The sequence below is a fragment of the Nerophis ophidion genome, linkage group LG03 (genome assembly GCF_033978795.1).
Source record: "Nerophis ophidion isolate RoL-2023_Sa linkage group LG03, RoL_Noph_v1.0, whole genome shotgun sequence".
Classification (NCBI taxonomy): Eukaryota; Metazoa; Chordata; class Actinopteri; order Syngnathiformes; family Syngnathidae; genus Nerophis; species Nerophis ophidion.
The window spans coordinates 84,491,050-84,507,913 of NC_084613.1; the positions used below are offsets into that span (position 1 = coordinate 84,491,050).

The 16,864-nt window shown below is 27.6% G+C and overlaps 2 protein-coding genes across 2 annotated transcripts in view; both read right to left on the bottom strand.

The window, feature by feature from the left end:
* LOC133550149 (mitochondrial 2-oxodicarboxylate carrier-like) overlaps positions 1-16,864 on the bottom strand; it is a 631,183-nt gene that overhangs the window by 397,974 nt on the left and 216,345 nt on the right. The window lies entirely within an intron of this gene.
* The window catches only part of LOC133550146 (paired box protein Pax-9-like), a 14,814-nt gene continuing 3,205 nt past the window's right edge, over positions 5,256-16,864 (bottom strand). Inside the window, exons 2-3 of the mRNA XM_061896245.1 lie at positions 11,514-12,128; positions 5,256-5,823 (exon numbers count right to left, since the gene is read on the bottom strand). Of these exons, the coding sequence (XP_061752229.1) occupies positions 5,666-5,823; positions 11,514-12,128 (773 nt within the window). The 3' untranslated portion in view covers positions 5,256-5,665. The remainder of the gene's footprint in view (positions 5,824-11,513; positions 12,129-16,864) is intronic.

Below are 16,864 nucleotides of genomic sequence, written 5' to 3' on the forward strand. Positions count from 1 at the left end.
ATAATTGTGTACCTTAATTAAAGTTTAGTATAAATAAAATAGTTTTACATGGTGAAACCCTAATTTTATGTATTTTTCAAAGTTTTTTCATATTTTTTAAGCATTTCTAAAATACAATTGATGTTTTAAACATATTTGAATATGTTAAAATCATTACCCTATATTTTTGTATTTATTTTAAAGTATTTAATAATATTAGTACAGCATTTTAGCATCTCTTTATTCAAATAAAATCATAATTTACTAAATCAACCAAAAGCCAAATGAAAGCAATTTAATGTTTTTTTTTTGGCCTGCATGCAACATTTGTTTTACCCTTAAAATAAAATAAAAAAATGTCCAAAAATAATAATTATGTACCTTAATTGATGTTTAGTATAAATAAAATAGTTTTTAAGTATTTTTCAAAGTTTTTTCATATTATTTCAGCATTTGTAAAATACAATTGATGTTTTAAACATATTTGAATGTGTTAAAATCATTACCCTATATTTTTGTATTTATTTTAAAGTATTTAATAATAATAGTACAGCATTTTAGCATCTCTTTATTCAAATAAGATCATAATTTACTAAAATATTGCAAAAAATATTCATTTTAAATCAACCAAAAGCCAAATGAAAGCAATTTAATATGTTTTTTTTTTTTTTGGCCTGCATGCAACATTTGTTTTACCCTTAAAATAAAATAAAAAAATGTCCAAAAATAATAATTATGTACCTTAATTGATGTTTAGTGTAAATAAAATAGTTTTCCATGGTAAAACCTTAATTTTATGTATTTTTCAAAGTGTTTTCTTATTATTTCAGCATTTTTAAAATAAAATTGATGTCTTCAACATATTTGAATATGTCTGAATCATTACGTATTTATTTTAAAGTATTTAATACTATTAGTACAGCATTTTAGCATCTCTTTATTCAAATAATATCATAATTTACTAAAATATTGCAAAAATAATCATTTTAAATCAAACAAAAGCCAAATGAAAGCAATTTAATATGTTGTTTTTTTTTGGCCTGCATGCAGCATTTGTTTTACCCTTAAAATAAAATTAAAAAATGTCCAAAAATAATAATTGTGTACCTTAATTGATGTTTAGTATAAATACAATAGTTTTAATTGTTAAAACCCTAGTTTAATGTATTTTTCAAAATGTTTTGATATTATTTCAGCATTTTTAAAATATAATTGATGTTTTCAACATATTTGAATGTGTTAAAATCGTTACCCCATATGTTTGTATTTATTTTAAAGTATTTATTAATATTAGTACAGCATTTTAGCATCTCTTTACTCAAATAAGATCATAATTTACTAAAATATTGCAAAAATATTCATTTTAAATCAACCAAAAGCCAATTGAAAGCAATTTAATATGTTTTTTTTTTGGCCTGCATGCAACATTTGTTTTACCCTTAAGATAAAATAAAAAAATGTCCAAAAATAATAATTGTGTACCTTAATTTATGTTTGGTATAAATACAATAGTTTTAATTGGTAAAACCCTAATTTAATGTATTTTTCAAAGTTTTTTCATATTATTTCAGCATTTTTAAAATACAATTGATGTTTTCAACATATTTGAATATGTCAGAATCATTACCCTATATTTTTGTATTTATTTTAAAGTATTTAATAATATTAGTACAGCATTTTAGCATCTCTTTATTCAAATAAGATCATAATTTACAAAAATATTGCAAAAATATTCATTTTAAATCAACCAAAAGCCAAATGAAAGCAATTTAATGTTTTGTTTTGTTTTTGGCCTGCATGCAGCATTTGTTTTAAACTTAAGATAAAATAAAAAAATGTCCAAAAATAATAATTGTGTACCTTAATTGATGTTTAGTATAAATAAAATAGCTTTAATTGGTAAAACCCTAATTTTATGTATTTTTCAAAGTTTTTTCATATTATTTCAGCATTTCTAAAATATAATTGATGTTTTAAACATATTTGAATGTGTTAAAATCATTACCCCATATGTTTGTATTTATTTTAAAGTATTTAATAATATTAGTACAACATTTTAGCATCTCTTTATTCAAATAAGATCATAATTTACTAAAATATTGCAAAAAATATTCATTTTAAATCAACCAAAAGCCAAATGAAAGCAATTGAATATGTTTTTGTTTTTTTTGGCCTGCATGCAACATTTGTTTTACCCTTAGAATAAAATAAAACATTTCCAAAAATAATAATTGTGTACCTTAATTAAAGTTTAGTATAAATAAAATAGTTTTACATGGTGAAACCCTAATTTTATGTATTTTTCAAAGTTTTTTCATATTTTTTAAGCATTTCTAAAATACAATTGATGTTTTAAACATATTTGAATATGTTAAAATCACTACCCCATATGTTTGTATTTATTTTAAAGTATTCAATAATATTAGTACAGCATTTTAGCATCTCTTTATTCAAATAAGATCATAATTTACTAAAATATTGCAAAAAATATTCATTTTAAATCAACCAAAAGCCAAATGAAAGCAATTTAATATGTTTTTTTTGGGGCCTGCATGCAGCATTTGTTTACCCTTAAAATAAAATAAAAAAAATGTCCCAAAAAAATAATTGTGTACCTTAATTGATGTTTAGTATAAATAAAATAGTTTTTAAGTATTTTTCAAAGTTTTTTCATGTTATTTCAGCATTTGTAAAATACAATTGATGTTTTAAACATATTTGAATGTGTTAAAATCATTACCCTATATTTTTGTATTTATTTTAAAGTTTTTAATAATAATAGTACAGCATTTTAGCATCTCTTTACTCAAATAAGATCATAATTTACTAAAATATTGCAAAAAATATTCATTTTAAATCAACCAAAAGCCAAATGAAAGCAATTTAATATGTTTTTGTTTTTTTTGGCCTGCATGCAACATTTGTTTTACCCTTAGAATAAAATAAAAAAATGTCCAAAAATAATAATTGTGTACCTTAATTAAAGTTTAGTATAAATAAAATAGTTTTACATGGTGAAACCCTAATTTTATGTATTTTTCAAAGTTTTTTCATATTATTTCAGCATTTCTAAAATACAATTGATGTTTTAAACATATTTGAATATGTTAAAATCACTACCCTATATTTTTGTATTTATTTCAAAGTATTTAATAATATTAGTACAGCATTTTAGCATCTCTTTATTCAAATAAAATCATAATTTACTAAAATATTGCAAAAAATATTCATTTTAAATCAACCAAAAGCCAAATGAAAGCAATTTAATGTTTTTTTTTGGGCCTCCATGCAACATTTGTTTTACCCTTAAAATAAAATAAAAAAATGTCCAAAAATAATAATTATGTACCTTAATTGATGTTTAGTATAAATAAAATAGTTTTTAAGTATTTTTCAAAGTTTTTTCATATTATTTCAGCATTTGTAAAATACAATTGATGTTTTAAACATATTTGAATGTGTTAAAATCATTACCCTATATTTTTGTATTTATTTAAAAGTTTTTAATAATAATAGTACAGCATTTTAGCATCTCTTTACTCAAATAAGATCATAATTTACTAAAATATTGCAAAAAATATTCATTTTAAATCAACCAAAAGCCAAATGAAAGCAATTTAATATATATATATATATATATATATTTTTTTTTTGGGCCTGCATGCAACATTTGTTTTACCCTTAAGATAAAATAAAAAAATGTCCAAAAATAATAATTGTGTACCTTAATTGATGTTTAGTATAAATAAAATAGTTTTTAAGTATTTTTCAAAGTTTTTTCATATTATTTCAGCATTTCTAAAACCAAATTGATGTTTTCAACATATTTGAATATGTTTGAATCATTACCCTATATTTTTTGTATTTATTTTAAAGTATTTAATAATATTAGTACAGCATTTTAGCATCTCTTTACTCAAATAAGATCATAATTTACTAAAATATTGCAAAAAATATTCATTTTAAATCAACCAAAAGCCAAATGAAAGCAATTTAATGTTTTTTTTTTTGGCCTGCATGCAACATTTGTTTTACCCCTAAAATAAAATAAAAAAATGTCCAAAAATAATAATTGTGTACCTTAATTGATGTTTAGTATAAATAAAATAGCTTTAATTGGTAAAGCCCTAATTTTATGTATTTTTCAAAGTTTTTTCAAAAATATTTCAGCATTTTTAAAATATAATTGATGTTTTAAACATATTTGAATGTGTTAAAATCATTACCCCATATGTTTGTATTTATTTTAAAGTATTTAATAATATTAGTACAACATTTTAGCCTCTCTTTATTCAAATAAGATCATAATTTACTAAAATATTGCAAAAAATATTCATTTTAAATCAAACAAAAGCCAAATGAAAGCAATTTAATATGTTTTTGTTTTTTTTGGCCTGCATGCAACATTTGTTTTACCCTTAAAATAAAATAAAAAAAATGTCCAAAAATAATAATTGTGTACCTTAATTGATGTTTAGTATAAATAAAATAGCTTTAATTGGTAAAACCCTAATTTTATGTACTTTTCAAAGTTTTTTCATATTATTTCAGCATTTTTAAAATATAATTGATGTTTTAAACATATTTGAATGTGTTAAAATCATTACCCTATATGTTTGTATTTATTTTAAAGTATTTAACAATATTAGTACAGCATTTTAGCATCTCTTTATTCAAATAAGATCATAATTTACTAAAATATTGCAAAAAATATTCATTTTAAATCAACCAAAAGCCAAATGAAAGCAATTTAATATGTTTTTTTTTTTTTTGGCCTGCATGCAACATTTGTTTTACCCTTAAAATAAAATAAAAAAATGTCCAAAAATAATAATTGTGTACCTTAATTGATGTTTAGTATAAATAAAACCCTAATTTTATGTGTTTTTTCAAAGTTTTTTCATATTATTTAAGCATTTCTAAAATGCAATTGATGTTTTAAACATATTTGAATATGTTAAAATCACTACCCTATATTTTTGTATTTATTTCAAAGTATTTAATAATATTAGTACAGCATTTTAAGGTCTCTTTATTCAAATAAAATCATAGTTTACTAAAATATCGGCAAAAATATTAATTTTAAATCAACCTAAAGCCACAGGATGCCGATTTTAAAGGGATTTTACTGCATATTAAATAAATACATCAGCTGTTAATTTTATTGAATGAAAAATAAACTAGTATTTTTGTATTTTATTAAATTTTCTTGCACATGTGTACTCTTTTAATAATCAGTTTCCTGTTGATGTTTACCTGAATAAAGCAAAAGTTGATAACAGCCAAACAATTTAATCAATAAGATACATTCAATTTCATTGTGCAACATTTGTCAACTGTCCAACAACAACATGAGCCAATTAAGTCTTAATTGCACTTCATTCAACGTACCTTTGAAGATAATAAATAAGATCATTAAACAACAGGAGGGGGAGGGGCTGATTATGTTTGTTTGACAAAAAAAAACAAAAAAAACATAATACACAAAAATGTAAAAAAAAATGAATAATTAAGAAGCAACGCTTCTCCATCCCTGTGGCTGTTTAATGCGTGACGTTCTGCGCATGCGCACAGGACGACGCCTCCCAACGTGAAGCCTTATTCCGTGATGCGTTCAAGGACCGTTCGTGGAATGGATACACAAGACGTAAAATCCCGCAGTCCTTCGTCCGAGCGGGTGATGACGTCACAGCTGCCACTGGCCGGCCGCCACGTGGCTGCGGTCGCAGAGACCCACGTGATGACGCTGCACGCCGTGGAGGCTGGCACTGGGGTGGGCGCCCGGGAGACCCGGATGTTGGGCGCCGTGACACAGCTGCTCGCTGTGGGCGAGCCACTCCGCGTCTGCGGGGAGGACAGAAAAGACTTTTCATTCAAAATAATCATGATTAGAATAATAATAAAATACATATTACACACGTGTATGTGTATATACAGCCATCCATTTCTACCGCTTATTCCCTTTCGGGGTCGCGGGGGGCGCTGGCGCCTATCTCAGCAACAATAGGGCGGAAGGCGGGGTACACCCTGGACAAGTTGCCACCTCATCACAGGGCCAACACAGATAGACAACATTCACACACTAGGGACCATTTAGTGTTGCCAATCAACCTATCCCCAGGTGCATGTCTTTGGAGGTGGGAGGAAGCCGGAGTACCCGGAGGGAACCCACGCATTCACGGGGAGAACATGCAAACTCCACACAGAAAGATCCCGAGCCTGGGATTGAATCCAGGACTGCAGGACCTTCGTATTGTGAGGCAGACGCACTAACCCCTCTTCCACCGTGAAGCCCTACATATATATATATATATATATATATATATATATATATATATATATATATATATATATATATATATATATATATATATATATATATATATATATAAACATATACATGTATGTATATATGTATATATACATATATATATATGTATATATATATATATATATATGGGTGTGTGTATGTATGTCAATCAATCAATCAATCAATGACTATTTATATAGCCCCCAAATCACTAGTGTCTCAAAGGGCTGTACAAACCACGACACAAACCACAACGACATCCTCAGTAGAGCCCACATAAGGGCAAGGAAATGATGACTATGAGAAACCTATGTATGTATGTATGTATTTATGTATATATATGTATGTCTATATATGTATATGTATGTATATATGGATGTATATATATGTATTTATATATATGTATATATACACATACATGTGTATATATACACACATATATACACATGTATGTAGATATATATACATACATAAATATGTTTATATGTATATTTATATAAACACACATATATGTACATATACACACAAATATATATATACATATATATACACATATATATATATATATACACACACACATATATATGTATGTATATATATATAGAGAGAGACATATGTATATGTATGTATATTGTATATATATATATATATATATATATATATATATATATATATATATATATATATATATACATACATAGATAGATAGATAGATAGATAGTACTTTATTGATTCCTTCAGGAAAATTAAAATTCCAGCAGCAGTGTACAAAGTTGAGATCAATTTATATATACATATATACACACATTTATACACGTGTATATATATATAAATATATATATATATACATAAATATGTGTATATACATACATATCTATGTCTCTCTCTCTTTCTCTCTCTCTATACATATATACATACATACATATGTACATGTGTGTGTGTGTATATATATCTGTATATATATATATACATATATAGATATATGTGTATATATTTACATATATATACACATGTATATATGTATATGTATATACATGTGTGTAAATATATATATATATATACATGTATGTGTGTATATCCATCCATCCATCCATTTCCTACTGCTTATTCCCTTTTGGGGTCGCGGGAGGCGCTGGCGCCTATCTCAGCTACAATCGGGCGGAAAGCAGAGTACACCCTGGACAAGTCGCCACCTCATCGCAGGGCCAACACAGATAGACAGACAACATTCACACTCACATTCACACACTAGGGACCATTTAGTGTTGCCAATCAAGTATGTATAAATGTGAAGTGAAGTGAACTGTATTTATATAGCACTTTTCTCTAGTGACTCAAAGTGCTTTACAAAGTGAAACCCAATATCTGATTTTTACATTCAAACCAGTGTGGGTGGCACTGGGAGCAGGTGAGTCAAGTGTCTTGCTCAAGGACACAACAGCAGGGACTAGGATGCATATGTATATATATATATATGTCTTGATTGGATTATCCAGAGAATAGTGCTCGATACCGTGGTAGAGCGCAATATGTATATGTGGGAAAAAATCACAAGACTACTTCATCTCTACAGAACTGTTTCATGAGGGGTTCCCTCAATCATCAGGAGATTTTTTTTTTTCAATCTTCTGATGATTGAGGGAACCCCTCATGAAACAGTTCTGTAGAGATAAAGTAGTCTTGTGATTTTTTCCCACACCTATATATATATATATATATATATATATATATATATATATATATATATATATATATATATATATATATACATACAAACATACATATATACATACATACATACATACACACACACACACACACATTTATTATAGAAAAATAACAATAATTCCCACTGACTTTAACGGATAAATACAATTTTCAAAATGTTATGCCAATTCATCCATTTCCTACCGCTTGTCCCCCTCAGGACACCGGGGGTGGCTGAAGCCTATATGACGCCAGCTATAGTCATGTTCATAAAATAATTCAATAAATCATGATACAATTAAATAAATAAACCATTGAAATAAAAACAAAGACACATTTAAGTAATTATTTAAAGAGTTATGTAATCATTAAATGCTATACTTTATTTTCTAATTTCATATATTATTTTTTCATATATTATAATATATATTTTACCTCTCTTTTTTTAAGATACAAAAAATAAATGTACATTGGTTGCATTATTTCAATATTTACTGGACTTTGATTGTTTTTAAATGAGTTAAAAGCAAAATTATGAATTGATATTATTGAATATTTTTGGCCTCCATAAGTGGGCCGAAATATGACACGCACTTCTCGTCATGGAGTTTTGCAAACTAATTGTTGGGTCAAAGTCATCCAGATCTTGATCATCGTGTTCAATAACGTGGACATAATCTCGTCAAAATCACACACACACACAAAAAAAAAAACACAAATTTTAATATGTGAGGTACGTGTGAAGTGCGCCTGCGCGTGTTTCTGCGCGGACTTCTATAGTTGACGTTTGTTTGGAAGAAGAAGAATGAGAGCTGCGTGAAAAATTGTCCGTGGCAGACTAGAATTTGGAGCGCAAAGTCGACTTCGTGGGTGGTCCTCTTACGTCACCATCATTTCTGAGTCCCTCGTGGATTTTTATCATCATCATATTTAAAAAAAAATGTTTGTATATGTTCAGATGCAGGCGCCCCGTGGGTCAAATAATCCACAGCTTGGATCAAATTTGACACGAATTATTATTATGTTCATTATTATTATTGATATTAATATTATTATTATTATATGCATAAAACATAAACATAATTAGATGGAGAATATGAATTAGTGATAAAAAGCGCCATTTTGAGTTGTTATTGTTTTGATAGTTCAAAATATTAATATTTTATTTGCTTCAATGTTATTCCAATAAATTCATTTGTTTTTCTAATTCGTTCGTTTAAAATTGGACGTATAATTCACATTTATGATCATTATTTTTACTTCATCATGTAAGAATTCTCAGTGTCTTTTCGTTAGGATTACATAATTAAATAAAATCAAGCAAAAAAATAAATAAATGATATTCTAAAATAAAATAAATATTCAACCTGTTTATTTTGGTGTATTAAATATAAACGAATATTTACTGATTAACTGTTTGGTAAAAAAAATAAAATAATAATAATTTTATTAACACTATTGTTAATATTTTAGTGACGAGGGCAACAAAAGATGAAATATCTTACGTATTGTAGTCAATACAATTAAAAATAAAATAAATAAATTGTCAATTTTAAATGATTGACTTACAAATGAACACATGAACGTGCTGATACTGCATTATTATTTATCTAATGTAAATATAATTTGTCATTTCAGCTGCTGATTTATTTGAATTTCAACCATAAAAATATGAGCGGTTGGCTTCTTTTCGGGCCTTTTTGGGGAATTCTGTTTAAAAAAAAAAATCTAATTCCATTTTTTTTGTCACAATAAATATAAACAAATTATTTTTTTGTCACAATAAATATAAACAAATTATTATTGAATGTCATCGGTAGAGTGAACATATTATCTTATAGCATATATTAACTATAGTAAAAAACACCGTTTTAAGTATAATATCCTTAATGTTATCACTTGATTTATTTTTTACAAAAAATATAATAATAAATAACAATAATACAGTTTTTGTTTCCAATATCCTTCATCAGTTTTTAAGTGAAACGTCCTTGATTTTTTTCTTGCATTTATTTACCACAAACTGTAGTAATAATAATAATAATAATAGTAATAATAATAAGAATAATAACAATAATAATAAACATATAAATATTAATAATACAGTTTTTAAATATAATTTCCTAATTTTTTTTCTTGCATTTATTACCACAAACTTTAGTAATAATAATAATAATAGTAATAATAATAATAATAATAATTATAATAATAATAATAATAAACATATAAATATTAATAATACCGTTTTTAAATATAATTTCCTTTTTTTTCTTGCATTTATTTACACAAACTGTAGTAATAATAATAATAACAATAAGAATATTAATACTACGTTTTTTTAAATCAAAAATCCTTAATTTTCTCTCTTGCATGTTTTGCTGCATGTGTTAAGTCCTTTAAAAAAAAAAAATAATAAAAACTTATACGTAAAAACAAAACAATACAAATTCAGACAAACGAAGACATGATTGAGGCTAAAAATAATAATATGCTATTTGTAATGTAAATGTTATTAAATGAGAGTTTGAGGGTTTTTTAAGCACAGGAAGTTAAATAAAACGAAAAATATAATTTATATATAGGGGGAAAAAACATTGTATTGGGTGGAAAGGGACAAGCGGTATAAAATGGATGGAAAATGGACGTGGTTGTTATGGGAAGAAATTATGCAAACAAACCATTAGGGAAAAAAAATTGCAACGCAAAAACCTTTTTTGAATAAATTGGGAGCGAGTTAAAAAATGTGTGTGTTTGTTTGTTTGTTTAGTTGCATAAAATACACACATTTATTTTATTAAGTTGCGACTTAGTTGTCAATATGTGTTAATATATCTATCTTTTTATTCCATAAGTGAACTCCATGACTAAAGTGGAGCTTTAAACGAGTAAAATATTACAACTGACTAAAAAAAAGCTGATATCTTGCCTTTTTTTCGTATTAATATTTAAAATCTATTAAATTGGACTTATATTTTATTCCACTAAAGTGTAGCTTTTACGCCAACTTTATTTCAGACACATCAAGCATCAAACCCCCCCAGTCAATTGTTCACATCTGTTCGTCATTTGCGCAAACATGTTCCGCTCTTCCTTCCCCCGGCTCCTCTTTGCTGTGCAGCCCGGGAAAAGGAAGCCCGACCGCGGCCTGACAACACTCCTCTCTCCCCCCCCTCCCTCCCCCGGACGAACAAGCAACATTAACCGCAGCACCAAAGAAGAAAAGTGAGAGTATAGCAGTGAGTATTTGGGGGTGATTTATGCCGTGCTTAAAAAAATAAATAAATAAATAAATGCGCTTTTGGACACTTTTATGGATTTGGACTCGTGCGCAATTACGCACCAACCGCACCCCAAAAAAATTATCTCACTTTTCATTTTTTTTTTTTTTTCCTGACATGTTTATAGATTATTAATAGTCGCGACATCTTTTTGCACACACATTTGGAGACTTTTTTTTTTTTTTTTTTTTTTGGAGAAGAACCCACTTTTACGCGTAAGCTTTACGCACAACTCTTACTTTGCTGCTCCGTGATGGAGCGGATCCCCAGGATATCTGTGACGGAGTGCGACGAGGGCCATATCCGGTGCATGGCCATGTGTCCGGGGAGGGTGTGCATTCCAGCGGCCGTGGGCACCTTGGAGCTCGGGTAGGAGTACAAGTGGTTGTAAGGCAGCGCGGGCTGCGGCGCCGGGTGCGCAGGCGCCTTGCCGGCCTCGTAGGGACTCTGCTGGGCCAAGTTCCCGATCTTGTTGCGCAAGATCCTGCTGATGGAGCTGACGGAGGGCAGGTTGAACTTGTCGCACACGCCGTCGGCGAGCAGCCGGTCCCGGATCTCCCAGGCAAAAATCCCCGGGTCGCGCTGCTTGTACGTCCGTATGTGCTTGACCACGGTGGGCGTGGTGACGCGCGGCTTGCTGCCCCCGATGGCGCCCGGCAGGATGGAGCCGGTCTCGTTGTAGCGCGCCAGGATCTTGCTGACGCAGCCGTGCGAGACGCGCAGCTGCCGGCTGATGTCGCAAGGACGGATGCCGAGCTGCGCCAGTTCCACGATGCGCAGCCGGATGGCGTTGGGCAGCGGGCGGCCGTTGACGAACACGCCGCCCAGCTGGTTGACCTCGCCGAAGGCTGGTTCTGCGTGGGAGCGGAGCGGAGACGCGGTTAGAGCCCACGGAACCTCCGCAAAACACGTCAGATGTCAAGCAACACTTGTTTTAACACTTTTCTCAACCGAGTTCTGTTTCATTTCACATGTTTCTTTTTGGTCTTGTTTTTTTTAAACAGTTGGATTTTTCTCCAGTTTTCGAATTTCATTTTCATAAGCAGTTTTATGCATCATGAAATGTATAAATATGAAAAATATTTGAGAGCCAAGTGCAAAATATTAACATTACATTTTTTTTAGAAACTTGTATTTTTAGTATTAATTTGTACAAAAATATGGACTTTATTTATTTAGTTTTTTTTATATAGATGGACTTTTTCTCAAGTAAGTAGATTCCAATTTCATTTTCATAAACACGTATCATGCATCATGAAATGTTATATTATAAATATGAAAAATGAGAGCCAAGTGCAACATATTAACATTACATTTTTGTAGAAACTTGTATTTTTACTATTAATTTGTACAAAAATATGGACTTTATTTATTTTTATTTTTTTATATAGATGGACTTTTTTTCAAGTAGGTAGATTCCAATTTCATTTTCACAACCAAGTTTTATGCATCATGAAATGTATAAATATGAAAAATATCATGCATAATGAGAGCAAAGTGCAAAATATTAACCTTAACATTTTGTAGAAACTTGTATTTTTACTATTAATTTGTACAAAAAATATGGACTTTTTTTATTTAGGTTCTTTTATATAGATGGACTTTTTCTCAAGTAAGTAGATTCCAATTTCATTTTCACAACCAAGTTTTATGCATCATGAAATGTATAAATATGAAAAATATCATGCATAATGAGAGCCAAGTGCAAAATATTAACCTTAACATTTTGTAGAAACTTGTATTTTTACTATTAATTTGTACAAAAATATGGACTTTATTTATTTATTTTTTTTTATATAGATGGACTTTTTTTCAAGTAAGTAGATTCCAATTTCATTTTCATAAACACGTATCATGCATCATGAAATGTATAAATATGAAAAATATCATGCATAATGAGAGCAAAGTGCAAAATATTAACATTACATTTTTTTAGAAACTTGCATTTTTACTATTAATTTGTACAAAAATATGGACTTTATTTATTTAGGTTTTTTTTATATAGATGGACTTTTTCTCAAGTTTTCGAATTTCATTTTCATAAGCAGTTTCATGCATCATGAAATGTATAAATATGAAAAATATTTGAGAGCCAAGTGCAAAATATTAACATTAACATTTTGTAGAAACTTGTATTTTTACTATTAATTTGTGCAAAAATATGGACTTTATTTATTTAGTTTTTTTTTATATAGATGGACTTTTTCTCAAGTTTTCGAATTTCATTTTCACAACCAAGTTTTATGCATCATGAAATGTATAAATATGAAAAATATCATGCAAAATGAGAGCCAAGTGCAAAATATTAACCTTAACATTTTGTAGAAACTTGTATTTTTACTATTAATTTGTGCAAAAATATTGACTTTATTTATTTAGTTTTTTTTTATATAGATGGACTTTTTCTCAAGTTTTCGAATTTAATTTTCACAACCAAGTTTTATGCATCATGAAATGTATAAATATGAAAAATATCATGCATAATGAGAGCAAAGTGCAAAATATTAACATTACATTTTTTTAGAAACTTGTGTTTTTACTATTAATTTGTACAAAAATATGGACTTTATTTATTTAGTTTTTTTTATATAGATGGACTTTTTCTCAAGTAAGTAGATTCCAATTTCATTTTCCTAAACACGTATCATGCATCATGAAATGTTATATTATAAATATGAAAAATGAGAGCAAAGTGCAAAATATTAACATTACATTTTTTTAGAAACTTGTATTTTTACTATTAATTTGTACAAAAATATGGACTTTATTTATTTAGTTTTTTTTATATAGATGGAATTTTTTTCAAGTAAGTAGATTCCAAATTAATTTTCACAACCAAGTTTTATGCATCATGAAATGTATAAATATGAAAAATATCATGCATAATGAGAGCCAAGTGCAAAATATTAACCTTAACATTTTGTAGAAACTTGTATTTTTAGTATTAATTTGTGCAAAAATATGGACTTTATTTATTTAGTTTTTTTTTATATAGATGGACTTTTTCTCAAGTTTTCGAATTTCATTTTCACAACCAAGTTTTATGCATCATGAAATGTATAAATATGAAAAATATTTGAGAGCCAAGTGCAAAATATTAACCTTAACATTTTGTAGAAACTTGTATTTTTACTATTAATTTGTACAAAAATATGGACTTTATTTATTTAGTTTTTTTTTTTATAATGATGGACTTTTTCTCAAGTTTTCGAATTTAATTTTCACAACCAAGTTTTATGCATCATGAAATGTATAAATATGAAAAATATCATGCATAATGAGAGCCAAGTGCAAAATATTAACATTAACATTTTGTAGAAACTTGTATTTTTACTATTAATTTGTACAAAAATATGGACTTTATTTATTTAGGTTTTTTTTTTATATAGATGGACTTTTTCTCAAGTTTCCGAATTTCATTTTCATAAGCAGTTTTATGCATCATGAAATGTATAAATATGAAAAATATTTGAGAGCCAAGTGCAAAATATTAACCTTAACATTTTGTAGAAACTTGTATTTTTACTATTAATTTGTACAAAAATATGGACTTTATTTATTTAGTTTTTTTTATATAGATGGACTTTTTCTCAAGTTTTCGAATTTCATTTTCATAAGCAGTTTTATGCATCATGAAATGTATAAATATGAAAAATATTTGAGAGCCAAGTGCAAAATATTAACATTCCATTTTTTTTAGAAACTTGCATTTTTACTATTAATTTGTGCAAAAATATGGACTTTATTTTTTTAGTTTTTTTTATATAGATGGACTTTTTCTCAAGTTTTCGAATTTCATTTTCACAACCAAGTTTTATGCGTAATGAAATGTATAAATATGAAAAATATCATGCAAAATGAGAGCCAAGTGCAAAATATTAACATTAACATTTTGTAGAAACTTGTATTTTTACTATTAATTTGTACAAAAATATGGACTTTATTTTTTTAGTTTTTTTTATATAGATGGACTTTTTCTCAAGTTTTCGAATTTAATTTTCACAACCAAGTTTTATGAGTCATGAAATGTATAAATATGAAAAATATCATGCATAATGAGAGCAAAGTGCAAAATATTAACCTTAACATTTTGTAGAAACTTGTATTTTTACTATTGATTTGTACAAAAATATGGACTTTATTTATTTAGGTTTTTTTTTATATAGATGGACTTTTTCTCAAGTTTTCGAATTTAATTTTCACAACCAAGTTTTATGCATCATGAAATGTTATATTATAAATATGAAAAATATCATGCATAATGAGAGCCAAGTACAAAATATTAACCTTAACATTTTGTAGAAACTTGTATTTTTACTATTAATTTGTACAAAAATATGGACTTTATTTATTTAGTTTTTTTATATAGATGGACTTTTTCTCAAGTAAGTAGATTCCAATTTCATTTTCACAACCAAGTTTTATGCATCATGAAATGTATAAATATGAAAAATATTTGAGAGCCAAGTGCAAAATATTAACCTTAACATTTTGTAGAAACTTGTATTTTTACTATTAATTTGTGCAAAAATATTGACTTTATTTATTTAGTTTTTTTTTATATAGATGGACTTTTTCTCAAGTTTTCGAATTTAATTTTCACAACCAAGTTTTATGCATCATGAAATGTATAAATATGAAAAATATCATGCATAATGAGAGCAAAGTGCAAAATATTAACATTACATTTTTTTAGAAACTTGTGTTTTTACTATTAATTTGTACAAAAATATGGACTTTATTTATTTAGTTTTTTTTATATAGATGGACTTTTTCTCAAGTAAGTAGATTCCAATTTCATTTTCCTAAACACGTATCATGCATCATGAAATGTTATATTATAAATATGAAAAATGAGAGCAAAGTGCAAAATATTAACATTACATTTTTTTTTTTAGAAACTTGTATTTTTACCATTATTTGATTTAAAAAAAAATAGTAGGCATTGTGCTCAAATATTAGTCATTAATTTTCCAGATGAGATCAAATATTTTTTTATACATATAATAAAGTACTATTATAAATATTTATATAGAGCAGGGGTCGGGAACCTTTTATTTTATTTAAAAACATATTTCCGTGAGAGCCATATAATATTTTTTTTCAACACTGAATACAACTAAATGTGTGCATTTTTTATGTAAAACCAACATTAAGCTATAACACGTCTGTTATTCTTTTTAATAACATTTTTTTTTATGGAAAACCAACATTAAGGTATATTCTTTTTAATAACATTTTTATCCTGACGCTTAGGCTGCTGCCCCCGCGACCCGACCTCGGATAAGCGGAAGATGATGGATGGATGGATGGATGGATGGATGGATCCTGACGCTAACTATCCATCCATCCATCCATCCATTTCCTACCGCTTATTCCCTTTTGGGGTCGCGGTGGGCGCTGGCGCCTATCTCAGCTACAATCGGGCGGAAGGCGGGGTACACCCTGGACAAGTCGCCAGCTCATCGCAGTGAAGCTAACTAATAATGAATAAAATACTTCTTGACTTCTTGAACAGGTCCGGTAGAAAACGGATGGATGGATAAATATGCATGAGAATTTTTTTATATTTTGAACGTTATTTTCAACA